The sequence below is a fragment of the Meriones unguiculatus genome, chromosome 4 (genome assembly GCF_030254825.1).
Source record: "Meriones unguiculatus strain TT.TT164.6M chromosome 4, Bangor_MerUng_6.1, whole genome shotgun sequence".
Lineage (NCBI taxonomy): Eukaryota > Metazoa > Chordata > Mammalia > Rodentia > Muridae > Meriones > Meriones unguiculatus.
In genome coordinates, this window is record NC_083352.1 from 14608505 (window position 1) to 14635632 (window position 27128).

A 27128-nucleotide genomic window follows, 5' to 3' on the forward strand; every position below is an offset into this window, starting at 1 on the left:
TGTAAGTTAAGGGAACTTTGCATTCTACAGTATGATGACCAACAAAACAGCAGCAAGACCTCAACATTTAGAATATCATTTAACAATGCAAAAATATTCAAAACAATGAAATAGTTTAACATATTTAAAGCCATTGGAGCATTTCAAAAGCATAATGAAATCCAGTTCCTTGCGTGTGATACAGAGGAGAGTGAGATCTAATATTATGCCTCATTACAATATTTTTAAAATAAAAGTTCCCTGCAGGACCTCTGTGTATCCACACAGGTAAGATAACTCCACACTTGTTTCGAGGAAGCTTTGAAAGAGTTAACCCTTTCAGGTTGAACTTTTCCTCCTAGCATCTTCTGTAGAGCTGAATGCGTAGGTAGATACAGACTAAATTTGGCTTTGTCATGGAATGTCTAGTGTGACTGAAAGTTTTGCTGGGTACAGTAGTCTGAGCAGACATATATGGTCTCTTAGAGTTTGTAGAACATCCAACCAGGCCCTTCTGGCTTTTTGCATCTTCACTGAAAAGGGAAGGTGGTGTTCTAATAGGTCTGCCTTTCTGTGTTACTCTATCTTTTCCCCTTGCAGCTTTTAATTTCTTTCCTTGTTCTGTACATTTAGTGTTTTGGGTTTTGTTTGATTGATTGGTTGGTTGGTTTTTCAAGACAAGGGTTCTCTCTGTAGTCCTGGCTGTCCTGGAACTTGCTTTGTAGACCAGGCTGGCCTCGAACTCACAGAGATCCATCTGCCTGTGCTTCCTGAGTGCTGGGATTAAAGGCGTGCACTACCACATGAGCTTATACAGGGCATTCAGTTCAAATGATAGCAAAGGTTGATACGGGTATCTCAGCCTTCTTTATTAGCAGGTTACATATGATGTACAATCTACACATCTTTACATTTGGGGCATTTTCCCTAGCCAATGAGAAGCAGGTGAAGCAAAAGCGACCATTGTTAGTTACTCCTTGAGGAGGATTGTTCCAAGCATGCTTCTGGATGACCCTGGCTATGTAACATTTGTGTCTGTCTTTCTTCAGGAGGTCGTGCGGTTCCTCGATACCAAGCATCCAAACCACTACCAAGTCTACAATCTGTGCAGTTACGTACATGGCGCGCTGCTGTGCTACTGTAGATTGCTTGCGGACTCTTCTCTTAGGTTTCATTTATTCATACGTATTAAGTGGTGGAAGGCCAGAGTAAAACTCCCCAGCTTGTGTTGCCCTTGTGGGACAGGAAAGTTAATGCACAAAGAACCCTAGGAGGGAGGCTGAGGTGGGCCTGGAAGGACCAAATCAGCAGAGCAGAGGTGAACTATGTCAGGGAATGTCTGATCCAGCAATTCTATGACAATAAACGTGTATTTTATTTCCTTCTAGATTATGCTGAAGACATAAAAATTAGCAAGTCTGTTCTCTAACCCCTCCGGAGTAGGTGTTTTGAGTAGAGAGCACTGGACTAGAACAAAACAAAAATGCAATCTTGTAGGAAATAGAAGTGCCTCAGTTTAGCGCCCTGTCTCTCGTGACTTGTTCAGTGCCTGTATGTTAAACGAACATCTCTAGTAGCTGGCATCCCTGTCAGCCACATCTGTCTGTGCTCTGTGGTCTCTAACACCCATGATGAAGTACTGAGACGTCACTGGAAAGCTAATGGTGAAGCCTCTTAAAAAAGGAGTTCAGTTTGCCTGAGGGGAATAATCACCAGACTTCCTTTTACTGCAACTCTGAAAGATTGTTCTTCAGAATAAACAGAAAGCTACCCTTGAAGATAGATAAGGAATTTTTCTAACTGAAAATGTTTACCTGTTTGTGACTTTCTCACTTGCTATGCTCTCGGGCCTAGGTATGTGACATGTATTATTTACTGCAGGTGAGAGAGCGTATGACCCGAAGCGCTTCCACTACCGGGTCCGCAGAATCATGATTGATGACCACAACGTCCCCACGCTCGAGTAAGTCAAGGGTCCCATTGTCAGAAAGGGGCCGAATACCGTGGGATTGGCGCTTGAGAAAATTCGTGTTTTGGAAAGTTTTTCATTGAACGAAAACAGTCTTGTATTTGAAATCAGGGAAATGCTGCTGTTCTCCAGGGAAGTGAGCGACTGGCTGGCTAAGGACCCTGAAAATGTCGTGGCAGTTCACTGTAAGGGTGGAAAAGGTAAATCCACCCTTTAAAAGAGGTTCTCTCTTTGCAAAGAAATTGAAAAGAAGTATTGACCTGTGAGAACAAAAACAATTAGTCAGTATTAATGATTAACACTTTAAAAGATTGGCTTCAAGACAGGAGGAAGGAAAGGGAATAGCAGAAGGGGGAAAGAAAAAAGAACAATGAGGGAAGAAGGAGAAAGAGTAAAGGAAGGTTGGGGATATTTTCCCCTGCTTACTAAATATTTGGATTAGTTTACTTTTGACATGCTAATGCAAGTCTGTTATCTTACACTGTAAGTCTGTTATCTTACATGATGTTTATCTTTGGAATAGGATAACACTTTTTATGTTAAGGATACTTTTTAATTGACAGATTATATATGCTTATGGCATGAACCATATTTTTGTAGTTACATTTGTTGTGGAGTGGCTAAATCCAACTTATTAACGTATGTATCACTTTATCATGCTTATTTCATTATGGTTAATATGCTTTTCCCTGATGACTGGTGACACTGAGCATTTTCAAAAATAAATTTATTCAGTTGTTCACTTTACATCCCAATCACAGCTCCCTCCCACTGTCTTCCTCTTTACCCCCTTCTCAGAAAAGGGAAGCCTCCCTTAAAAACCCACCCCAGCTCATCATATGGCATCAGGACTTAGTAATTCTCTTCTATTGAGGCCAGGCAAGGCAGCCCAGCTAAGGGAAGTGATCCAAGAGCAGGCAACTGAGTCCATGCCACATATGACCCACACTCCCCTTGTTGCTAGGGGACTCACATGAAAACCAAGCTGCCTGTCAGCTACATGTGTGTCGTGCGCCTGTGTCCAGTCCATGCATGCTCTTTGGTTGGTGCTTGAGTATCTTTAAGACCCTATGGGCCTAGGTTAGTTGACTCTGTTGGTCTTTAGGGGTTCTTGTCCCCTCCAGGACCTTCTATCCTTCCCCACACTCCTCCACAAGACTTCCCTAGCTCCAGCTAATGTTTGGCTGTGGGTCTCAGCATCTGTTTGTTCTGCTGCTGGGTAGACTCTCAGAGGACTGTCATGCTAGGCTTCTGCCTGCAAGCATTAGCAGAGTTTTATTAATAGTGTCAGGGGCTGGCTCTCTCCTATGGGGTGGCTCTCGGGTTGGGCCAGTCATTGGTTGGCTTTTCTCTCTTTCTCTGCTGCATCTTTATTCCTGCACATCCTGTAGGCAAGGTAGATTTTGATTCGTTGTGGTTTTGGGTAGTGGTCCCTGGTATGGTGAAATTGCATATTTTTTTTTAAATAAAGCAAGTTGATAACTGGTTTTAACACTTTTTTAAAAAGAGGAGTTGAGAAAATAGCTCACTCAGCAAAGTGCTTTTTCTGTAAACACAATGACCTGAGTTCTGATCCCCAGAACACGTGTGAAAACCAGCCTGTCTGTAACCAGCATGTGCTGGGCTGAGACAGACAGATGTCTAGGGCTCATGAGTAAGCTAGTGTAGCAAATCAGTGAGCTTTGTGACCATTAAATCCTTATCTCGAATGCACAAGTGCATACATGTAGCACACACGCACAGAGTTGCTATAAAAATAAAAGTGTAAGTCAAACCAAACAGGTACTCTCCAAACAAATTTCCCAGGATGTTAATCCCATCCCACTTGCACAAATGCTTAGTTGGTGGAGGTAACTTAAATGAATCAGTACTGGGGGAAAAATGGTCTCAAAGAGGTCTAAACAGTTGCTTAAACCCCAAAGAGTGATGACAGTGCATATGGGTGTGATATTCCTAATCTGAATCTTGTAAGCTCCTCAAAAACTAAAACACTTGATGAAGTACTCCAACCAAAGTACTTTTCCAGACATCTGGGGCCAGGATGGAACCGATTCAGCTTTCCCCAATCAAAACCTCTTTTCTTTGACCAACAATCAATGTGGCCATTACTGTGTAATAGAGCATTATCTAGCCATTTCTTACATGTTACCGTAGTTGCAGCCATAAATTCAACTAGCCATTAGCAGTTGAGCTGAGATCCCTTTTATGAGCTATTTCTGTGCCCCACCCCCACCACGGAGACAGTGTAGTGACTCTCGGGGTCAGCTTCTTTCTCCCTGCTGGCTGTGCCACAACCGTCACTGGGATTTGAGCTTCCTGCTGTTCACCACTCTGCTGAAGACCCCTGGCACAGAAAACAGTGGAGGGAAACAGGTTCAGGCGATGCCCCCGGGGGAAGACAGATCTTAGTCTCCACCTCAGGTTTTTAATCTCATTTTTTCAGGACAAAAAGAGCCTTACATGAGAAAGAACAGGGAAGAGCAGACACATGGTGCAAAGGAAATCTATGTACGGGGCTGTCTGGTCCGGAGCCGTGGCTGCTCTCCTTTCATGGGGCAGAACGGTTGCAGTGGACTTAGATGTCCTGCAGTCAGCTTTTACTCAAAGTGTTCTGTAAAGAGGGTTAGGGAGAGGCTAATTGAATTTTCATAATTGCTTCCCTAATGCTCTACTCTGTAATTCATTAACTAGCTGACTTGTTTCCGTCTCAAACCAGAGACTTGTACACGTAAGCTGGGCAAACGCTCTCCCATTAGGCTGTATCTTCCAGCTATCCTTTTAGTAACTACCCAAAGACTTCAGTCTGGTTTACCTGTTGGCTTTTCATTTTATCACCTTTCTCTCTCTCTTTCTTCCTTCCCTCCCTTCCTCGCTCCTTTTTTTTCTCTGTGTCTCTGTGTCTGTCTGTCTCTGTCTGTCTGTCTCTGCATGTGTGTGTCAGTGTATGTATATGGAAGACAACTTGTCAGAGTCTGTTCTTTCCTTCTACCATGCAGGTCTTGGCGATTGGACTCAGCTCATCAAGGTGTTCAATTTCTTATATATCTTGAATATTAGCCCTCTGTCAGATGTAGGATTGGTGAAGATCTTTTCCCAGTCTGTAGACTTTCATTTTACTGACAGTGTCCTTTGTCTTACAGATTTTCAGTTTCGGAAGGTCCCATTTATTAAATGTAGATCTTTAGAGCCCGAGCTGCTGGTATTCTGTTCAGGAAGTTGTCTCCTGTGCCAATGAGTTCAAGGTTCTTGGGGGAGGGGCTCCCCTTATCTGAGGAGTGGGGAAGGGAAAGGGAAGAGGGTGAGTGGGTCCAAGAGGCGAAGAGGGAGGGGGCTGTGATCAGGTTGTAAAGTGAATAGATAAGTTAAAAAAACAAAAAAACTAGAGTTCTTGGAGTTCAGAAGCAGAAGCAAATATCATGTCCAGCATCTACATCTGTTAGCCAGATCACCCACAGTCTCCTAAGCTCACAGCCTCTAGAAACTGCACCATTAGCTTGGGACCCAGATTTCAAACACAGGAGTCTTGGTAGGGGTATTTGTGTGCTTGTTATATATTGAAACCACAATTGTAATTCATTGGAAAAAGTAAAGGGTGGAACAGAAAATGTGCCTCTCATATGACAAGGTTAAATTCAGAACTGTGTAAGATAATTAAGTTCAGTTTGTGTTGACTAAGTCCAAAGATACGAATTACTGTACAAGATAAAAGAAGTAGCATGCTTCCAGAGCTCAAAGTTTGTACAACAGACGAAAAACATACATTGGAATAAAACACGAGGCTGAAGTAGGGTCAGGTACACAGTCAAAGGTGTGTGCCTGATAAAGCAAAAAGAGAAGGAGGGAAATGAAGAGGAGAGAAAGGAAACAATTTTAATAAAAATACTGGTAAGTATACAATTTTCTCTATCCTTTTGAAAACTTCAATACAATTTCTTAAGTCAGATGTGGTGGTACACCCCTGTAACCTCAGTATGTGGGGGTAGAGGCAAAAGGAAGTCCAAGGGCATCCTTGGCTCTGTAGTGACTCTGTGCTGCACGGGACTATGGGTAGTTTTTTGTTTGTCTTTGTTTTTGTTTTAATTAACTAAGAACCCTTAACTGGAAGGAATGATGGGCACTGCATAGGCTACAGGGTGTTATAGGTGTTTCCTTTATATTTGTTACAAAAACCAGATATAACTAAGCTGGGCCCCTGGGGGCTCACAGAGAGGGAACCACCAACCAAAGCACAGGCGCAGGCCGGACCTAGGAACACACATGAAGCAGATGTGCACCTTGGTCATCATGTGAGTCTCCTAACAACGGGAGTAGCGGCTGTCTCTGACTCTGTTGCCTGCCTGCCTTTGGATCCCTTTTCCCTGGCTCAGCTGCCTTGTCTGGCCTCAGTGGGAGAGGATACACTTGGTCCTGCTGTGACCTGAGGTGCCAGAGAGTGAGTACCCCTGGGGGGATCCCCTTCTTTGAGAAGAAGAAGAGAGGAGGAATTTGGAGGGTGGGGTCATAGGGGTGGGACTGGGAGGATAGGAGGAAGGGAACTGGGATCAGGCTGTAGAGAGGATGGATAGATAGGATAGATAGATAGATAGATAGATAGATAGATAGATAGATAGATAGATAGATAGATAGATAAAAAAACAAAAATCAGGAATATGAGTAGTGGGTTAGGGTTAGAGTCCTACCTAGCAGAGATGACCCTCTTTGCCTTTATTGCAATTTGTACATCAGAGACTAAGAAAAGCCCTCCTCGGCAACGGTTGTGTCTTGTGCCCACAGTGGGACACTGAGTTCCAGGTACAGACACAGGGCAGTGATTTTGGCTACTTCTGAATGAAAGTATTTGGGACAGACACATTTACTTACACAAAATGCCGTGTGGGTATTTCTGCTGTGTTGTCAGGGGTGGACCTTGGTATTTCTTCCTCAATTGATTTTCACCTTAAAAAACAATTATTGTGTGTTAATTTACATGGCGTGAGTGTGTGCGTGCCTAAGGGTGTGTGTGTGTATGTGTGTGAGTGTACATGTGAGGGGGATTTTTGTGTGTTTTTGTACGAGTGTGTGTCTTTAAGTGTATGTGTGGGTATGAGTGTTAATACGTGTACATTCATGTGTGTGTGTGTGTGTGTGTGTGTGCATGTGTAAGTATGTGTGTGTTGTGTGTGTGAGTGTAGGTGTATGTTTTCTGTATATATGTGTCTGAGTGTACATGCATACATGTGTGTGAGTGTGCACATGTGTGAGTGTTTGTATAAATGCTTATAAAATGCAGTGAGAGTGCACTGGGGATTGAATTTAGGTTGTCAGCTCATGCAACAGGTGCCTTACACACTGATCTGTCTTGCTGGTGCCCCACCTTATATTTTTTGAGACAGGTTCTCTCCCTGGACCCAGAACTAGCTGTTTTGGCTAAGAGGCCTCTGCACCCTGATTCCATCTCCCAGTGCTGGAGCCAAGGTTATCACTGTCACAACAGCTTTTCACGTGGCTGCTAGGATCCAAACTCAAGGCCTGATGCTTTCTGCACGTCACGAAGTGAATCATCTCCCCAGGTCCTCTGAGTGAGTTTTTAAATTGAGCGTTAGGATGAGCAGTGACTCTTTAAATGGCCTTTTCTTTCCAGGAAGAACTGGAACCATGATTTGTGCGTGCCTCCTTGCTGATGACATAGTTTTAAATGCAAAGGTATGAAAAAACATCACTATACTCTCTTGTGTGGGTTGAATCTGCTTATTCTGAAGTGTCACTGTAAAATGTTATGATTCTTTGAGTCATGACTCATGTAAGTTAAACTAGAGAGGTGTTTTTCTGTTTTGTATTGTTTTTCAGAAACCCTATTTTTAGTAGTCCGTGGTTTAAATGTGATCAGTAGCTGACCTATCTCTTGTTCTGGGCCAGGACTCGGCTGAGGCCAGAGGGACGCAAAACTTAAGAGAATGCAAAATACCCCAGTAATTAAGATATGTCACATTTTGTGCAAAATTTTTTTAAAAAATAGTATAAAGATCATGATATATACAATACCAACATTTTAATAGACTCAGGGCTTGGTAACTTCAGGATTAAGGTAAGATAGGTTAAACTAATCATGCAAAGGTATAAGGCTTGGTCAGGCTTGTGGATACTTGCCCCTGGTCCCAGCATTCCACGATGAAGTGGGAAGCTCTTACACTCAAGGCCAGCCTGGGGTATTGGAGAAAAAAGAAAAGAAAGAAAGAGAAAAGTCCCCAGTGGCCAAAACGCCCCCCCCCCCATCACATGCCTTTGTCCTTTGTTATAAGAATAATATCAAGATTAATTAGAATAGTGCCTCCAAAGGAGATTGTGCGGGTGAAGAGCCTGACCTAAGCCCAGATCCCCAGCACCTAGGTAACAGCGCGCACAGTGGAGTGCCCCATCACCCCAACAAGGGAGGGTCTGTGGAAGGAGGGCTGGCAATCCCCAAGGCTTGCTGGCCAGCCAGTCCAGCAGCATCAGTGAGCTCCTGAGCCCGAGCTTAGCCGACCTGCTTGTCTGGACTGAGCCTGGCCAGTTTCCTGTTTGTAAAGCAGAAAGTGGAAGGGTTAGACCAGATGCTTCCTAGCCTGCCCCGCTCTAGGTCCTCTGTGCTTACAAGTCTTTGGTTTCCTGAATACGTGTCCCTGCTGTGGGTTTCCGACTGTGCTATGTGGGGGACCCTCTGCCCTGACACTGCCAGCTTTAGGAAGCCAGACTGCAAGAATGCCTGGAGTACAAAGAAGAGCAGCTCAGCCAACCTCTTGATGCGTTGCCCCCTTTCCTCGCAGGAAAGCCTTTTCTTTTTTGGGGAGCGGAGGACTGATAAAACCAACAGCAGTAAGTTCCAAGGAATAGAGACCCCTTCTCAGGTAAGATCTCTGTTTTGGGGTCCTGCAGGAGGGTAAGAGGCGTCAGCAGTTGTCATCAGTTCTACACCCCGCCCTTCCAGGCTGATGATCGGGTGATAACCTTGGGACAGGCCTTGCTCCCACCCTGTGATCTGCCCAGAACGTTCTACTCTACATTTTATGTTTTATTTCCAGAGCTCAAGAACTGATTTGCCCTACTGCAAATCAGCTGGTCACAGGAGGGTCATGACCTGTCACCATCATTTAAGTTTACCATTCAGTTCTACAGACACAGGAACAATTCAATCCCTGAGGAAGTCACAGGAACTGTTTGTGGATGAATCCCCTGTGTGCATGTGCTGGTGTGTATGTGTGTGTGAGTTTGTGTGTGTGTCTATGTCTGTGTGTATGCATATGCCCATAAGGAGATAGGGGCAGAGAGGGAGATAAATTGTATTTTAAAGAAGAATGAGCTGGACGTGGTGGTGCACACCTTTAATACATACACACACACACACACACACACACACACACACACACACACATAGAAAAAGAATGAAAAGGAGAAATGTGAAAGTAACTTTTATTTCCCTGATGTAATTGTCATCTTGGAGGCTTACTCTTGAATAAGCTCACCCTTTCTAGTTCTTTCTGAACTCTGGCTGGCTGGTTCAAAAGTCCTCTCCAAGCTGACTGACTCAAACTGGCTTCTCTTGGCCTCTGACTGCATTGCTCTGCTTGGCGTCATACTAACTTTGGCAATATTCTAATCTTGCAGCTCCTCATTCTATGGCTCTGTCTGTCTTCACCTGTGTCCAGCCTGTTCTTTCTTCTCAACCTGTCTCTGTACAACTGTCTTGGTAAAACGGTTTCTTCCATTTTTCTTTCTCGCTTTGTGCTGCTTCTTTTTAAGTCACCTCTCTTCCCTCTCTGTTCCACTGAGAGTTGGGCATATCCTATTCTGTCAAATCTTGCTCCGATTTGTCACTTTGTCTGCCCCTCAATTAGGTGTCACTTTCAAAACAGGGGTGCTTCTTCTACAAACTAACTTTACCTTCTTGGCTTGGGTTTAAAGGTGTATGCTAAGAGCATGCCTGCATCCCAGCCAGATTACATAGAACTAGAAGGTCCTTGGATGTGATCAGAGCCACCTGTTGCTGGAAGAAATTCCTCTACAGATATTATTTTGGAAAAAAATATTGAGCCTGGCATGATACCTCATTCCTATAATCAGAGTTGGGCAAGAGGATATCAGTTTTGAGGCTAGCCTAGGCAAGACCTCATCTCAGAAAAAAAAATATTACATATAAGATTGTATTTCATATATGTGTGTGTATCTATACATCACACTTAATTCTACATGCTAACCATTGTGAAATATACACTATTGTCTTTTCCTCTCTCAAACAGAGTTTATCATCTCGTAACTTTCCAAACACAGTGTGCTAGTGAGAATTGTCAATGATGTGGCAAGTGTATGAGGAAGCCTTTAGAGGTGGGGAAGTTCTGTCTGGCTCAGTTCCAGGTCACGGTCATTTGCTCCCACCTCTCTGGGCCTGAGGGAGGCAGTAGGGGAGGGAGCTACCCCAAACCGTAACACACACAAAAACAGAGCAGACAGCTTTATAGTCATGATGCTCCTTCAATGGCACCTCAGCCCCCCATCAGCTGTGATCCTTCACGTTCTACCTGCTCTTCCTCAAACCCCTGATGGCACTCTCTACACTCACTTTCCCTTAAACCTGAATTATTTTGAAGGAAAGTGCAGCTAACAGCTCATTTTATTGCACAAGTACTTCACAATGGCATCTGACATACAGACCCTTAAAAATACCTTGGTACCCACCTGACATGGGGGTGCACACCTGTAACTCCAGTGCTCCGAAGGCAGAGGTGGGCGGGTCTCTGTGAGTTCAAGGGGGTCAGTCCGATCTACATAAGAGTTCCAAGAAATTATGGTTGAGAAACCCATGCAGAATAAGACAAGTTGACTTATAAAATCATTTAAAATGATCTCAAAGAATATTTACCTAAAATGAAAAGGCGCTACATTCTATGTGTCAGACAGCTAAATAGCATTGTAGAACAAATACCTAACATGTAATTTATAGAAATGACATAGTGCCTATGACAACAAATGCTTTGGCATTGATAGTAAATTACAGAAAAGCTGGAGATATGGCTCAACAGTTAACAGCACAGTCATTTCTTGTGGAGAACTTGAGTTTAATTCCTAGTACCCATTAGGCAGCTTAAAATAACCTGTGATTCAAGCTCTAAGAAATCCAGTACTTCCTTCTGGTTTATTGACACCTTCACTCACATGCATATACTACACACAGACACACACACACACACACACACACACATAATTAAAAATAAAATGAAATCATAAAAAAATATAAATAATAGAAAGGTCTGTACCTGAAGCCATTGTAGAAGAAGCCATCTCCAATGAAAAATTGTCCATTAATATGCATGGCAGTTTCTCACCTAGATCAGGTAAGGCTTATCACAGGAATGCTACATTTGTTGACTGTTTTAAAATCAGTCGCTGCAGTTCATGCTATTATCAAATACAAAACAACGACAACAAATACAAAACAAAACAATAGATGCAGAAATGAAGTTTTGATAGAGTTAAGCAAGGATTTCTTACAGAGATTCTTCTTGCTAAGACTTCTTTAGGCAAACAAAATAAAAGAAATGTGACTTTTGCAAGTAACTAACAATAAAAAAATATAAGACATTCAAAAGAGTTCCAGGATAGTCAGGGCTACACAGAGAGACCCTGCCTCAAAAGAAAACCTCCTTTCTACTGCTTATCAAGGCTATCAATACAAGGACCCAGTTACAGGCTTGAGAGGTGTTGGCAAGGTCATACCACTGTAACTTTTTTATAGTTAATGTTTTAGGTTAGCATACAAAGTAACCAATTTCATCATGATGTCTTCATACAGGTGTCATATTTTGTTCTCATTCACCCTCACCCCTGTGCTCACTGACCTCACCCATGATTCCCCACCCTCTGGCTCACTTCCTTTATTCCCTCAGCTAGTACCTCTTTCTCCTCCCCTATTCTTTTTATATGTGTTCCATTATTCTCTGTGTTTCCATTCTTTTAAGATCTCTTCCTTTCCTCCCTTGATGATCTTTCCAGTTTCATGAGCTATATAATACACATACAAATATATAAATACACACATGTACATAAAATCATAATTAAAAATTTAGGTTTTGTACAAAGAGAAAACATGACACACTCAGTAAGACCCATGACTTCCACTTTGTGTGTGTATGTGTGTGTATGTGTGTGTGTGTGTGTGTGTGTGTGTGTTGTACATGCATGTGAATGTGCAGGTGCATTGTGTGTGCATGTAGAGGTCAGAAGAAGGAGTCAGGCATCTTCTTCTATTGCTCTCCTCATCATCATCTTGAGATGGGGCCTCTCGGTGAAGCCGAAGTTTGTTGCTCAGCTTAGGTTAGCTGGCAAGCCAGCTCCCGGGTCCCACCTGGCTCTATACTACAATGCTGGAGTTACAGAAATCACAGCGATGCATGGATTTTTTAACATGGGTTTTTGAGATTTAAAGTCAGTTCCTCATGCATGTACAAGTGAGGCAGACTGAGGCATCTTGCTGGCTCCCAAACCCCGTTTCCAATAGGAAACATGGCTACTCATTTTATTCCAACTTCCCAGATGGTTCAACACCAGAATGCTTCAACTTCTTGAAGGAACATTCAAGGAAAGTCCTGTGAGCACCATCCCACAGGGATGATATAAGGCTTGGAGATCCTCGAGATTCCTCCCAAGAACAAACAGAAATGGAGAGGAAAGAAGCTCTAGCCTGGACAGACATGTGATCTACTGACTTACAGATGTCTTTTCTAGAGTCATCCTATATACTATTCGGCTCTGACTAGGGGCTACCCTCTACCAAGCCACATTTTTTCCCTAATGTAGTCATCATAACTAAGTTTCAACCACCGTATATGAATGCTGGGGCTGTCTTGATGTTTTGTTTTTTTCTGAGCACAAGCAGGGACTTAGGAGATGGTCCATTCGGTAAAGTGCCTGCAGGAAGATCTAAACTCAGATCTCCAGTACCTGTGTGAAGGCCTGGCGCTCCAAGTCTGAGACCTCAGCACTTGGGCAGGGAGAGAGGCAGGGGCTGATAAATCCACAGAACTCATTGCCTAGCCAGTCTAGTTTTAAGCCAGTTTGGTTTACCCACTAAATTCCAGGCCAGCCAGGGCCTCACACTGAAAACTTAATTTCGAGGATGATGATGATCCAAGATAATCAGCACTAACCTGACCTCTGCATGAGCACCCACATGCATATATACGATGATATATATATATATGTGTGTGTGTGTGTGTATATATTTCTATAAGTATATGCACACATATATTTACATAAATATATAGACACATATATTCATCATATGCACAAAAACAACATCATGGGCAACCCATATGGAAAGATTGACTCCTTTCATGTTAATTTCATGTTAATTGACCACAGCACCAAACACAGATTTTTTTTTTCTTGGTAGATATTCAGGCATGAGGCAACATATATGAAATGTGCCCAGCTACGTGATAGCATTTTACAGTTGTTTCCTTACCTTAACTGAACCTAACAAACACTTTGTAAGACAGGGGGGCAGCAAGAAAGGAGATGGGACCAGTAATGTTGACTTTAGACTTTCCATCCCAACTTTAATCAAGGTTTCTGTTGCTTTGCAGAATAGATATGTTAAATATTTTGAAAAACTGAAATTTCGCTACCAATGGACTCTCCCTCCAAAAAAATTACTCATAATAAAAAGATTCATTGTTTACTCTATTCATGGTAAGTGCCTTATTTAGAATGGAAGGGCTGTGCAGAGGGTAGTCTTTTCATGTTTGGGGGAGTAGCTATCTATACTATAATGTCTCACACATGAATTCCTACCTCTGGCCACGTGAGGGCTGCTAAATGGCCCTTTCCTTCATCATTTGGTATGGGGTTGGTGAAGGCATCCCTTGTCCCTTCCCATTTCTTCCCTGACCTCAGTGGAAGGACAGGGAAAGTGCTTGTGGTTGCTTCTTTCTCATACTCACCTCATCAGGGTTCATCTTGCAGAGGCATCCCCCTATAACTTTCTCACCCTCCCTTTTGGAGACTCTTTCTTATCACCTGATCTCCTTATTTACCCCTTGGCCAACTACAACTTTCACTGGCATTTCCATTATGATGCCTTAAATACCCAGTCAGCAAATGTTTTTATTTATTTTCATACAACTGCTATGACCTCTGTTCAGCCAGGTTTATACCAGTGTCTCCTTCTCTTTAGAAGTTCTTGGGTATATTCTACAGTCTCTTAATTCTCTGTAGTTGTGGGTCTCTGTGCTAATCGCCACCTACAAAACAATGGGACATATATGCATATATATAATGGAATATATATTATGTATAATGGAATGTTTTATATATATATATATATTTATGTTCCATTACATGTATGATGGGATATTACACACACACACACACACACACACACACACACACATATAGACCAAATGCAAGCACAAAGACAGGAGTTGGGCATGAAATACTATTTCTAGCTGAGGAGCTTTGGGCAACTGATAGCTGCTGGGAGAAGAACAGTCAGTTTTCTCAGAGAGTGTTGCCTCTGGTAACTCAGGCACACATTAGATCACAGTAGCCATGCATTAGGTCGCACGCCCAACCATATTTGGGAAGTACACACTAGCATTGATGGGTTTAAATAATAAAGGGAGATATAAAGTAGGGTACGGAAGGGGTGGATCTGGGAGAGTTGGTAGTAGGGGATGAATACGATCACAATAAGTTATATGGGATCCTCGAAGAGCTGAAACAAATACTTTTAAAAGGAAGTTCCTGGGTGGTTGGCAGAGGAGGGAGCTAGAGCATGGATAACAAGCCAACCAGGGTTCTGGAACACACAGGGTTGGACATGAAGAAAGGCTTCCTAAGGGCCAGAAATTATAGGCGTACCCAGCAGGATTTTTGTTTGTTTTATTTTTTTTTTAATCATTAAATCATTAAGATCCATTTATGCAGTTTGAAATTTTTAAGTATGTGAGAACTTAAGGGCTTAGATAAATACACTTTTCTTGCCATGTGATAAGTGTTTGACTGCATATGGTTCTATATGTTTTCCGTGTGTTACACAAAACATTTCCACACACGTACACTACAGTCTTACATCTTAGTACTCTCTAGTAGACCTCAGTAGATGTTTAGTAACGAACGATGCAGAATCAAGAAACCATAATTCATGACAATTTAGTAAGATGGTGTTAATGAAACATTAAATGTAAAGAAAACAAACACTGTTAGATGGACCATCAAAACAATTCTGACTATATTAGAATATTTGTTAGGGTAAAATGTGGAAGAAGTTAATTGGAGGCTTCCAAAACCAGCTATCTAAGGAACTGATGAAGGAAGTAAAGACCATTAGAACCAGGAATAGAGGTGTAAGACCATTTGTGTAAAACTTATACTGAGTACTAAAGAAAGCCTGAATACAGCCACCCTGTGTTTTCCTAGACATTGCTTTAAGAACTAGTCTTACGGCAGAGCAAGAGAAATTTAGAGAATTTATTTTAAATACCGTGACTGAAAGTCCAAGACATTTTGAAAGCCACCTTCCTTGTTTTTCCCCGCTAGAGACAAAACAAGGGAATTCTAACTATTAAAAACCAAATTACATGTTTCTCTCTCTTTTTCTCTCTAGACTCATAAATTCTGCTTTAAAAGAAAAAAAATGGGCTTTCAGAGCCTTGCTTTTCAAAAACAAAATCTATACAAAGTCAAATGATTAAGTATGAACACATTGTACAGTGAGGTCATTATTCTCAAGTGTCAATAAACTAGGCGCTGTAACTTTTAACAAGTATGTATTTTTCACTTTTATTCAGGTGTCGGAAAAGGCAATGGAAGTGATCTAAAAATACAAGTAATAATGTGGCAGGAGACTATTTTTTCCTGTTTTACTTCCAAAAATTGTATGGTAAGAGAAAATACACGAACTGAAATTTCTGGTGGTTTATTTTTGCGTTTGTTTGTGTGCATATGCATACAGGGGTCTAGTCTAGGCGAATGTGCTGGTATGGGTGCAAGTGTGTGCATGCACACAGAATCCAGAGGTCAAAGTTGGTGCCTTCTTCAAAGGCTAGCTACCTTTGTTTGTTTGTTTGTTTGGTTGGTTGGTTGGTTGGGTGGGTGGGTGGGTGATTGGTTGATTAGTTGATTGGTTGGTTAGTTTTTCAGGACAGGGTTTCTCTGTGTAGCCTTGGCTCTCCTGGACTAACTTTGTAGACCAGGCTGGCCTCGAACTCACAGAGATCTGCCTGCACCTGCCTCCCCGAGTGCTGGGATCACAGGGGTGCACCACTGTCCTGAGCTACCCATCTTACTTGTTGAGACTGGGTCTTTCACTGATCCTGGTGCAAGACCAGGGAACCTCCTGTCTGTCTCCACATCCCCAATGCTGGGATTACAGGAACCAAGCGTCACACCCAACATGGTGCTGAGGATCCAAACTTAGGTCTCCATACCTACAGAACGGGCACTACACTATCAATCAAGCAAATTTCCTAGCCCTGCTGTTTAGCTGAAAACTCGGCACCAAAATAGCATGTTCATTCCCCAAGCCAAAATGAGGTGCTGGTTGCTACCAGCCAAAATTTGGTGACGCTTGTTTTGGCTGCAAATCAGAGCTTGCTTCACCTCACTGTTCAAAGTGGGTTTTGCAAGGCACTTTGTCTTTCACTTTCCCAAAATGCATGAGTGCATTCCTGGCAATCTACCAAGGTTTTAAATTTACAGTCATATTTAAGTTGTTAGCTTTGGCCATTTTTATCTTGTTTTTAGTCACTTTTTAAAAGAAAAAGGGAAAAAAATAACCTAGGAGCTTCTAGAGCTATACATACCTAGGTTGTTCAACCAGACTTTGAGTCAGAAAATCTGGAATGAGGCCCAGAAATCTGTAGACATAGTGTGTCCTTAGTGATGTTGTTACTCAGATATCCTGTGGATGGGCATCCTGAGAAACAAGAGTTCATGAACTAGAAAGAAACCTCTTTCCTTCAAGAATGGGAGTCAAGAGGTAATATTTAGATAACATGTTGAAAAATGCCTAAGGTGATGATAGGCCTTGGATACAACAGTGTCGTGGTTTGAATGAGAATGGACCCCATAGGCTCATATTCCGCCCAGTTGGTGGAACTGTTTGGGAAGGATTGGGAGGCATGGCGTTGTTGGAGAAGGTGGGTCACTGGGGATGAGCTTTGAGGTTTTAAAAGACCATATCAAGACAAGTCTTGCTCTCTCTACCTCCTCCCCCATGATTAGGATGTAGGGCTCTCAGCCACTGCTCCAGTGCCATGCTCCCCATCACACTGCTCATGGACTAACCTTCTGAAACTAGAAACAATCCCCAAATTAAATGTTTTGGTTTTTTTTTTTTTTTTTTTTCTGAGTTACGTTGGCCATGGTGTCTCTTTACAGCCATAGAACAGTGATTAAGATAGACAGTAGGAAGGATTTTTTCATGGAAGTAAAGTTAGAGAATTTCATCCCAGGTTTTATTTCAGGTTCTTCCGTTACTAACACGATCATCCTGCCAGGAAGAGTTCTTGGTTGTTATTGGCCTCTCCTAGCTGAGGGAATCCACTCACGCCTGATTCTGAGTGTTCAGTTCTTGTCTTTGCAAACACTCTGCTGCCGGTTGTGCTCTGCGTTCCCTTTCTTTATATTATGATTTGTTCTTTCATTCACTTTATGGATGTTTGTGAGCATTCAGTGTGTGGTGGCTGCAAAATCTGTAATGAGGGCATTCTTCACCCTTGTGATTAAAATCTATCTGTCAAGGGAACTTTCCCTTGCTTTGCCATAAGCCACCAGTATTTGTCCACTTGAATCTTAACATGTGATATTGTCCTTGGTTCTTTGATATCGTCCCGAAATCCAGCCAACTGGTAATTCTTCTTGTTATGCCCTTGAAACTTTTCCCCATGTCCTCTCCCCCTTTATTCCTCTCTAGTACTAAATCAGACCCTTGTTCACTGCATCTAAATTTCCACAAGTCTCCTCACGGTCTCCTCCTTCTATGGTGTAGCATATAAAGTCCTAAACTGTTCACCCTAAAATGTTGTCTCACTGAGAAAAGCCATAGAAAGAAAAACAGGTGGGCAATCAGCGTGTCCATGGTCAAAGCCAAGAACCACTCTTTGGCTCTATTTATTTGTTTCCTTGTGTGCTTTGTGTACATGTGTGTGTCTACATGTCAAATTACCCTTAGTATTGCTTTCAGTATAACTCAGAGTTTTGTTGTTTTTTCATTTTTATTTAGTTTCAGGAACAAAAAAAAAAAAACAAAAAACCACCTCCTTTCTTGATGTCTTTTTTTGACTTAGTAATGTGTTAATTTCTATGAGCTTTTTTGTTGTTGTTGTTAGAGGTTGTTTTGCTGTTGATCTGAAGCTTTCATTGGGTAGTGGCCACAGAGAATGTAGAGTTATTTTCATCGTTTTTGTATTTATTTAGGCTTGTTTTGTATCGCACCCAGTATGCAGTCTATTTTAGAGAAATTTTCTTGGGCTGCTGAGCCAAATACATTTCTTTGGCGTTTGGGTAGAATACTCAGTACATGTCTGGTAGGTCCATTTGAAATGTCTGATGTCACACATAAAAATTCCAATGTTTCTTTGTATATGTTTTTGTCCAAATTATCTTTGTCCTAGAGAAAGTGAGTTACTGAAATCAGTTGCTTATTATTCCTGAGTGAGGGTTAATCTGTGATTTGATGTTCAGTAGCAATGCGCGTGCACAGAAGCGCACACGCGTGCGCGCGCACACACACACACACACACACACAAATTGGAGGCCTGGGAATTTGGTGACTATTAATGTATTCTTGGCTAGTTGTTCTCTTGATCAGAATGACACAACCTTCTTTATATCTTCTGAATAATATTAGTTTGAAGCCTATTTTGTCAGATGTGAAGGACAAGCTTAGAGTGAAAGGATAGAAAAAAATCATAAAGAAATAGGACTAGGGAATAAACAACTCTTGATTTTTTTCTATCCTTTCAATCTAAGCTTGTCCTTGACGATGAATGGGGTTTCTTGTAAACAATTCCAAGATACATTTTGTTTCTTCATTCAACTGTCTATGTCTTTTGATTGGGAAGTTGAGGCCATTTATATCTAAAGCTACTGCTGAAAAAAAAATGTGCTCATTGCTATCACTTTTTTGTGATTTCTATTATTATTTCTATTTTGTATTCCCTTGGTTGTAGATTTGGTTTTTTTTCTGTACCCATATTTCAAGTGTGCCCTTTATTTCTGAACATACCTCTTTTTAACTTAATTTTAAAAATTTTAATTTAATTTAAAAATTGTTTTCTTATATTGAAAATGTTTTTTTAATTTTTTATTTAACTTTTATTAATTACACTTTATTCCTTTTGTATCCCCCCAAAAGCCCCTCCCTCCTCCCTCCTCTCCTTCTTTCTGATCTTTTTTTTTTTTTTTGTTCTTCTCAATGCAGTTTATTCAGGGAACCTTGAACAATCTTCTGACCCTGGGCAAAGCCAGCCCACAGCTTAAAATAGCCTCTGGGTAGCCAACCCCAGCGTGCCATGTGGGCAATGCAGATAGGTCCACATACACGGAAGCAAGCCAGATCCTCAGCCTTAGCCAAATATGGAGTTGTTTGTGACAGAGAGCACTCACCATCGGGAAGGTGGAAGGCGGAAACCAGCTCCATCTTTAAGGCACGGCATTACGCAGCTCTCTACAGTTCCCCCTTTTTGTTTTAGACACATCAGGCAAGAGTAGAGGTCTGATCTCTGATATTAGAAATAAATTTGGACTTTGTACCAATGTTCATTTAGGTGTCATCCACCCAAAGAGCATCAGACCTGTCTGATACCTTTTTCTCAGAGGCGGGACCTGGGGCATCAACCAGCATGCAATTAGACATGCTCTTCTCTGGGTCGAAAGCAGCTGACCCTGAGTGCAGTGTTTAGCCTCGCATCCTGAGTGTAACATTTTAGCTTTTTATGGTAGCCAACCATGCTTGGGGAGACTGTCCTGCTTCAATGGCTGTAAAGGCCTGAATGGTCATGGCTGCATTATGCTGTTGTGAGACTCTTATCTTGCATATACACCACAGGCAAACCAAGGAGACCAACACCAGAAGGCCTGCTAACGCTCCCATGCCCGCCCATTCCTTCAGATGATTCATGGCTGCAGCAATCCATGATGATAATCCTGTGGCTAGTCCTGCGTCCACTCTGGTAGAATTTACCGTGACAATGGCCACTCTCAGCTGCTCCATCGTAGTATCGAATTCTTCAGTCCAATTACCTAAAATATAGCTAGACAATTGTTTAGACAGATTTGCAGCACGGGAAAAATTCTCATATTGTATGCTAGTGACACAAAGTCCAGCATACTTCCATTGACAGCCAAAAGTTGAGCGATTTGCCATAGGGTATCAATTTGCTCCTGCACGAGGTCAATCCTCTGATTGAACACCATCAAGTCTCCTTTTAGTTGAGCATTAATTCCTTTTTGTACATCTAAAGCATGAGCTACATTGGCTAAAAGATTATTTAGGGTCTGAGCAGTCTGCATAGTATGACTCATGGCTAATGTCGCGGTGGTAGCTCCAACAGCTGCCAATGAGATGGCAGTAACAATGGCGGCTGTAATTCCAAGATCCCTTTTCTGTCTGAAGAGAGTCATAGCATGAGGGGCATCAACGGGCACAGGCACCCAGCGAGGCATGCAAGTAACCAGGGCATACCTAAATTCACTAGCATACCGGCATTGGGCAAAAAAGCAAGTATCATTACCACAATTACTTGTCTCTATCTGGCTAACAATGAATAAAAATGGGGGTTATAAACAAACAGGTGTGGACTTATAGGAAATATTATGAGAAGCCTTAACCCCCTCGTTGGAACATCCTGCATCAGTTCTAGAACTAACAGTGGTGGTGTCCAAGGTCTGAGTAGGTTCAGGAGACCATTGCCCCCAGGGGCGAGACGTGCTCCATGTAAATTGACTAACTCCATGTTTTCCTCCACTTTTGAAAATGTTTTTTTATACAATACATTCAGATTACAGTTTCCCCTTCCCCAACTCCTCCAAGATTCTCTGTATCTCCTCTTCCACCCAGATCCACACCCTTTCTGTCTCTCCTTAGAAAACGAACAGGCATCTAAGGAACAATAACGAAATAAGATAAAACAGACACAAATAAATCAGAATAGGAAAAACAAACAGAGGAAAAAAGAGCCAAAGAAAAAGCATCAGAAATACATAGAGATACAGAGACACATACATTTGTACACACAGGAATCCCCTAAAAACAGTAAACTGGAAGCCATAAAACATAAGCAAATGATCAGTAAAGTTTAAAAACAAACAAATAAATAAATAAATACCCTGGCATAACATTATGAGACAAAGAACCTCCAAAGATGCCATTCAGTTCATTTTGTGTTGGCCGTCTACTGCATGGGCCTGGCCTGAAGAGTGGTTTGTATACCGGGTGAGACTCCGCCAGAGAAAACTAACTTCATTTGCAAGTGATTATCAGTAGGAAAGAGCTTCCGGGTTAGAGATGTGGGCTTCTATCCACCCCTTCTCTCATCTGGGACCCCCATCTGGGGCAGAACCAGGCGGGCCCTATGCATGCTACCACAGTCTCTGTGAGAACATATGTCAGTCCTGCTGTATTTAGAAGGCCTTGTTTCCACCCCCTCTGCTTCTTTTTTCTTAATTAAATTTTTATTTTTTTTATATTAATTACAGTTCATTCACTTTGTATCCCAGCTGTACCCCCCTCTCCCATATCCTCCCAATCCCACCTCCCCTCCCTCTTCTCCTTGCATGCCCCTCTCCAAGTCCAGTGATAGGGAAGGTCCGCCTCCCCTTCCCTCTAACCGTAGCTTATTAGGTCTCATCAGGACTGGCTGCATTGTCCTCCTCTGTGGCCTGGCAAGGCTGCTCCCCCATCAGGGGGAGGCGGTCAAAGAGCCAACCACTGAGTTCATGTCAGAGACAGTCCCTGTTCCCCTTACTAGGTACCCACTTGGAGACTGAGCTGCCATGGGCTACATCTGAGCAGGGGTTCTAGGCTAAATCCATGAATGGTCCTTGGTTGGAGTATCAGTCTCAGAAAAGACCCCTGGGCCCAGATACTTCAGTTCTGTTGTTCTCCTTGTGGAGCTCCTGTCCTCTCCAGGTCTTACTATCTTCCCCTTCTTTCATAAGATTCCCTGCACTCTGCCCAAAGTTTGTTTATGAGTCTCAGTATCTGCTTTGATACAATGCTGGGTAGAGTCTTCCACAGGCCCTCTGTGGTAGTCTCCTGCCCTGTTTCCTGTTTTCTCCTATTTCTAATGTCCGTCCTGTTTGCCTTTCTGAGTGAGGATTGATCATCTTACCCAGGGTCCTCCTCCTAGCTCAGCTTCTTTAGGTGTACAGGTTTTTGTACGTTTGTCCTGTATTATTAGGAATAGTGCTTCCTCAAGATCCAGCTATCCCACTCCTAGGCAATATATCCAAAATATGCTCAAGTACACAACAAGGACATTTGCTCAACCATGTCTATAGTGGCTTTATTCGTAATAGCCAGAACCTGGAAACAACCCAGGTGTCCTTCAATGGAGGAATAGTTATAGAAATTGTGGTACATTTACACAACGGAATACTACCCAGCAATTAAAAACAAGGAAATCATGAAATTTGCAGGCAAATGGTGGGAACTAGAAAAGATTAACCTGAGTGAGGTATCCCAGAAGCAGAAAGACACACACGGGATGTACTCACTTATAAGTGGATACTAGACATATAATAGAGGATAAACCCCTCTTATTCTTACAGTCTCTCTGTCTCCTCTACTGCATGGTTCTCTGAGCTTCAGAGAAGGGGTTTGATAAAGACCCTTTCCCATTTGACAAAGTCCATTTAGGACTGAGTGTTCCAAGGTCTCTCATTCTGTGCACATTGTTCAGCTGTGGTCTCTGTATTTGTTCCCATGTGTTGCAGGAGGAAGCTTCTCTGATGATGTCTTAACACCATCTGATTCCCTGGCAGGCTTTTTTTTTTTATCCTCTTATTCCTCCCTTCAATCTGAAGTGCTGTTTCCAGTATTCTCTGTGGAGCTAGTTTGTAGGGCGTGAATTATTTTAGTCTACTTATATCAGGAAAGTGTTTTTTTCTCCTTCAGTTATGGCTGATAATTTTGCTGGGTATAGTAATCTGCGTTGACACCTGTGTTCTTTTTATTTTGACTTTTTTAACTTTTGAGATTTTAATATAATTACAACATTTCTCCATTTTCTTCCCTTTCTTGAAACCCTTCCATTTGCCCCTCCTTGCTCTCACTCCAATTTATGACCTCTATTTCTCATTGTTATTGCATGGACATAGGTATAGTTGTGTACATATATCTTCCTAAGTATAACCTGCTCGGTCTATATAATGTTATCTATGTGCATGTTTTCAGGGATGACAGTTTGGTATTGAATAACTGGTTTGTGTGCTCTTCCCTAGAGAGGACCACCTCTCCCTCCCCTACCTTCCTCTGTTGCCTAGAATTATTTGTGTAGGGTTGAGGACTTATGGGCTTTTCCCTGACCGCTTCGGCATGTCTATTAGCATCATCCTTGTTCAGCTCATGTTTAGCCAGTCATATTGGTGAGATTTTATGGGTATAACTTCTGGCATTACTAGGAGACATAGTATCACAGCAAACTCCCTGATCTTTCGGCTGCTGCAGTTTTTCTGCTCCCTCTTCCACAATGTTGCATGAGTTTATTAGCACTGAGTAGTTATCTCGGTTTCCAGTACCAGTTATGTTTTTCCTGTTGTTGAATCAGGCTTAAGTCCAAGTAAAAAGCTGTTGGTTATTGCCAAGGCACATGTGCCACTGCAGCCTTAGGGTTATTGCGCCATGCCCATCATTTATGTGGTTCATAGGCGTCATAGCTGGGTAGGACTGTTGGTTGCCTTCCTCCTTGGGAAGCTTGCAGGGCACCATCGGGTGGCATCTGTGTTCTCTAAGCGCTTGAAGTACATCGCTCGGAATCTTCTGGCTTTTAGGGTTTACATTGGCAATTCAGCTTTTATTCTGTTTCTATTTTGTGTGTGACACATGGTTTTTTTCTGGCAGTTTTCACTACCCTCCCTTTGGTCCTGTGAGTTCTACTTTAACTACAATATGCACACTAAATTTCTTTTTTGATCCTGTGTATTAGGTGTTCCACTTGCTTCTGTATCTTTATGTATATGTCTCTCTTTAGTTGGGGGAAATTGTCTTTTATGACCTTGTTGAAAACCTGGTCTATGTCACTGGGGATTCTTTTCCATCTATGCCCATAATTCATGGAGTCCTAAAATTCCTCGTATTCATCTGTGGGTTTTTGTTCTTGTTGTTGTATTGTTTTTTTTTTTTTTTTTTTTTTTTTTGAATGGTCCAATTCTACCGTATCCTCAAGTCTTGATATTCTATCTTCTATTTGGTCCATTCTCCTGGCATTGCTTTCCCCTGAGTTTTCTAACTGGATTATTGTGTTTTTCAATTGCATCTCCAGTTCATCTTGGGTTTTCTTCAGTATTTCGATCATTTTACTGTATTTGCTTTTTAGATCCTGACTTTTCCTTGTCATTTCATTCAGCCATGTCTGTTTTCTTGGACTTAACTTAGAAGTTTACATTTATTGAGATATTTGTAACTTCTTTAATCTCTCTGATTTCTTGATCATAATCATTGTTACCTCAAGTTTTGTATCCTGGGTTTATCTAGGTAATTCTCATCAGAGAACATTTCTTTCATATTTGTTGTATTTTTGAAAAAAATGACCTGGGCATGTGGAGTTCTTTCTTTGGTTTTATATCAGATGTGGGATTCTAGTCTGCTCCATTTAGTGGAAGCTTGGTTTTGTTGTTGTTGCCTAAGCTTGGTTGATTCTAGATCAGCTATGAAGAGTTGGTGGGCCAATTCTTTGGTTAGTCAGTATTTTAATGTGGGTATTTTGCATGCCTGTATGCATGTATGCCATGTGCATGCAGTGCTCAGAAAAAACAGACTAGGACATCAGATTTCCACTAAAGTTCCAGATGGCTTTCAGTCACCACATAGCTGCAGTGAACCTAACCCAAGTTCTCTGGAAGAATAGCTAGTACTTGTGACTGCTGAGCCATCTCTTCAACCCTTCACTGTTGACTTCTCACTAGAGGAGTGTGGGTAATTCCAATTCAGTGGTAAACCCTCCACCTCCCCTCCCCCCCCGCAAAAAATAAAAGGATGAATGGGACTCGTGGCTGGGTCCGCCTGGGCTGATGTGCACGCTACACTACCCAAGCTATGCATGGAAGTGTAAAGATTGTGCAGGTGAACTGTAATCTAGGGCACTCACCAAGGTAGGCTGGTGAGCAGGCTATGACAGCAAGATTGGGCCTTGGATTTGGGTATGGCACAGCGAAGCGGTGTTCTGTGACGACTTACCAGGGTGGGCTGGCACACAGCTGAGCGAACAGAGCTAGGCCTGAGTGTTGGGGGTGGTGCAGATGCTGAGGTTGCAAAGAACTCACCAGCCTAGGTGAGTTGCACAACCAGCATTAGGCATGGGTTTGGGATGGCATGCACAGTGCATTTTTAAAAAAGGCTTCAACATGAGAAAAAGCGGATGACATATTTTCAACAGTAATGTCTCCTTGGTTGAGCTCTATTATATTTAATACTGTGGTTTCTGACAGTATTCCATCCTAGCCTTCAACAGAAGTAGAGTTCTTTTAAACAAGTTACAATTTTATAGAAAGATTAACATCTGCATAAATGTGTGTATACACACATATACATACACATATATACATACACATATATGTATATATGTATATATGAAATGACTGGGCTGCAACACCAAGAACACGTCATAAATTTGGAGTGTTTGGGGGAGTACAAGTTGACTTCATTCTTATACTTATTAGCTGGACATATACTTCTGAATTTCATGTTTATTCACAGATATTCCATGACATTGAGACAGACAGAGTAATAATTAATGTATACAACTGTCCAGCTCTGTCCGAGGATGTGAAAGTGAAGTTTCTCTCCCCGGTGAGTAATCAAGACCCTCCTTGTTCTTCTCTAGTCTTATTTTGTTTTAGTTTTTTTGAGACAGAGTTGCACAGTCCAGGTGCGGATTGCCACATTTTCTGTATCCATGTATCCACTGAAGGACATTTAGGTTGTCTCCATTCCCCAGCTATTATAAACGGAGCAGCCATGAACATGGCTGAGCACTTGCTGTGGGATGGGATGGAGAGTCCTTTGGGCATATGCCAAGCAGTGCTGTAGCTGGGTCGTATAACTGATTTCCATGTTTGCGCTTCCACCAACCGTGAATGAGGGTTCTTTTTTTCTCCACACCTCATTTAGTTGATTTTTCCCACTCTTACTAGTTAAGAGTGAATCTCAAAGTTGTTTTGATTTGCACTTCCCTAATTGCTAGGGATGACAAATTTTCCCCTTTTGAGGACGCTGTTTATGTTCAGGTCCACTTTTCAAATGAGTCATTATTATTCTTTGTTGTTGTTGTTGTTTTTTATTTTTTTGAGTTCTTTATATATTCTGGCTATTAATTCCCAATAGATTGAGAGCTGGCAAAGGTTTTCTGGGGCTTCCTCTTCACCAGGCTGATTGTTTTGAAGTCCCACTTGTCAGTTGCTGGCCTTAATTCCTGGGCACACAGTCCTCACGGAAAGCCCCTTCCTACACCTATATAATGTGGGGTACTCTGTTTTCTTCTAGCGCTTTCAGCACTTCAAAATTCATGTTTAAGTCTTTGATCCATTTGGAGTTAGTTAGATGATAGATACAGTTCAATTTTCATCCTTCAGTATGTGGACATAGGGTTCACCCAGCACCATCCGCTGAAGATGTTCTCCTTTCTCCTTTCTTGGCATCTCTGCCAAATATTACGTGGCTGAAGCTACATGTACTCATGTTTGAGTCTTGGTTTGGTTCCTTTTGCCTATATGTCTGTACCATATATATAATACATATATAATACCAATATATATATTATTGGTCAGGGGAGACTGGGGGACTCCCCAAATACTCTGTAATATATCTAAAATCTGGAACAGTAATCCCTCCTTCTTGATGGCTTTGCCTATTCAGAGTTTTTGTGATTCCATATGAATTTCGGGATTTTTTTTTTCCATTTCTGTGAAGAACTAAATGGGGATTTTGATTGCGAGGCAACTAAGAGCT

At 42.0% G+C, this 27128-nt stretch overlaps 1 protein-coding gene across 3 annotated transcripts in view; it reads left to right on the forward strand.

The window, feature by feature from the left end:
• LOC110556622 (phosphatidylinositol 3,4,5-trisphosphate 3-phosphatase TPTE2-like) overlaps window positions 1-27128 on the forward strand; it is a 37373-nt gene that overhangs the window by 7271 nt on the left and 2974 nt on the right. For 2 of the 3 annotated variants that reach the window (XM_021650480.2, XM_021650481.2), the window contains 8 exons: window positions 1029-1089; window positions 1861-1942; window positions 2060-2148; window positions 7569-7630; window positions 8731-8811; window positions 13543-13648; window positions 15760-15839; window positions 25878-25970. In XM_021650480.2, the coding sequence (XP_021506155.1) occupies window positions 1029-1089; window positions 1861-1942; window positions 2060-2148; window positions 7569-7630; window positions 8731-8811; window positions 13543-13648; window positions 15760-15839; window positions 25878-25970 (654 nt within the window). Of the gene's footprint in view, window positions 1-1028; window positions 1090-1860; window positions 1943-2059; window positions 2149-7568; window positions 7631-8730; window positions 8812-13542; window positions 13649-15747; window positions 15840-25877; window positions 25971-27128 lie in introns of all 3 variants that reach the window. The other variant, XM_021650479.2, reaches the window with a different exon arrangement.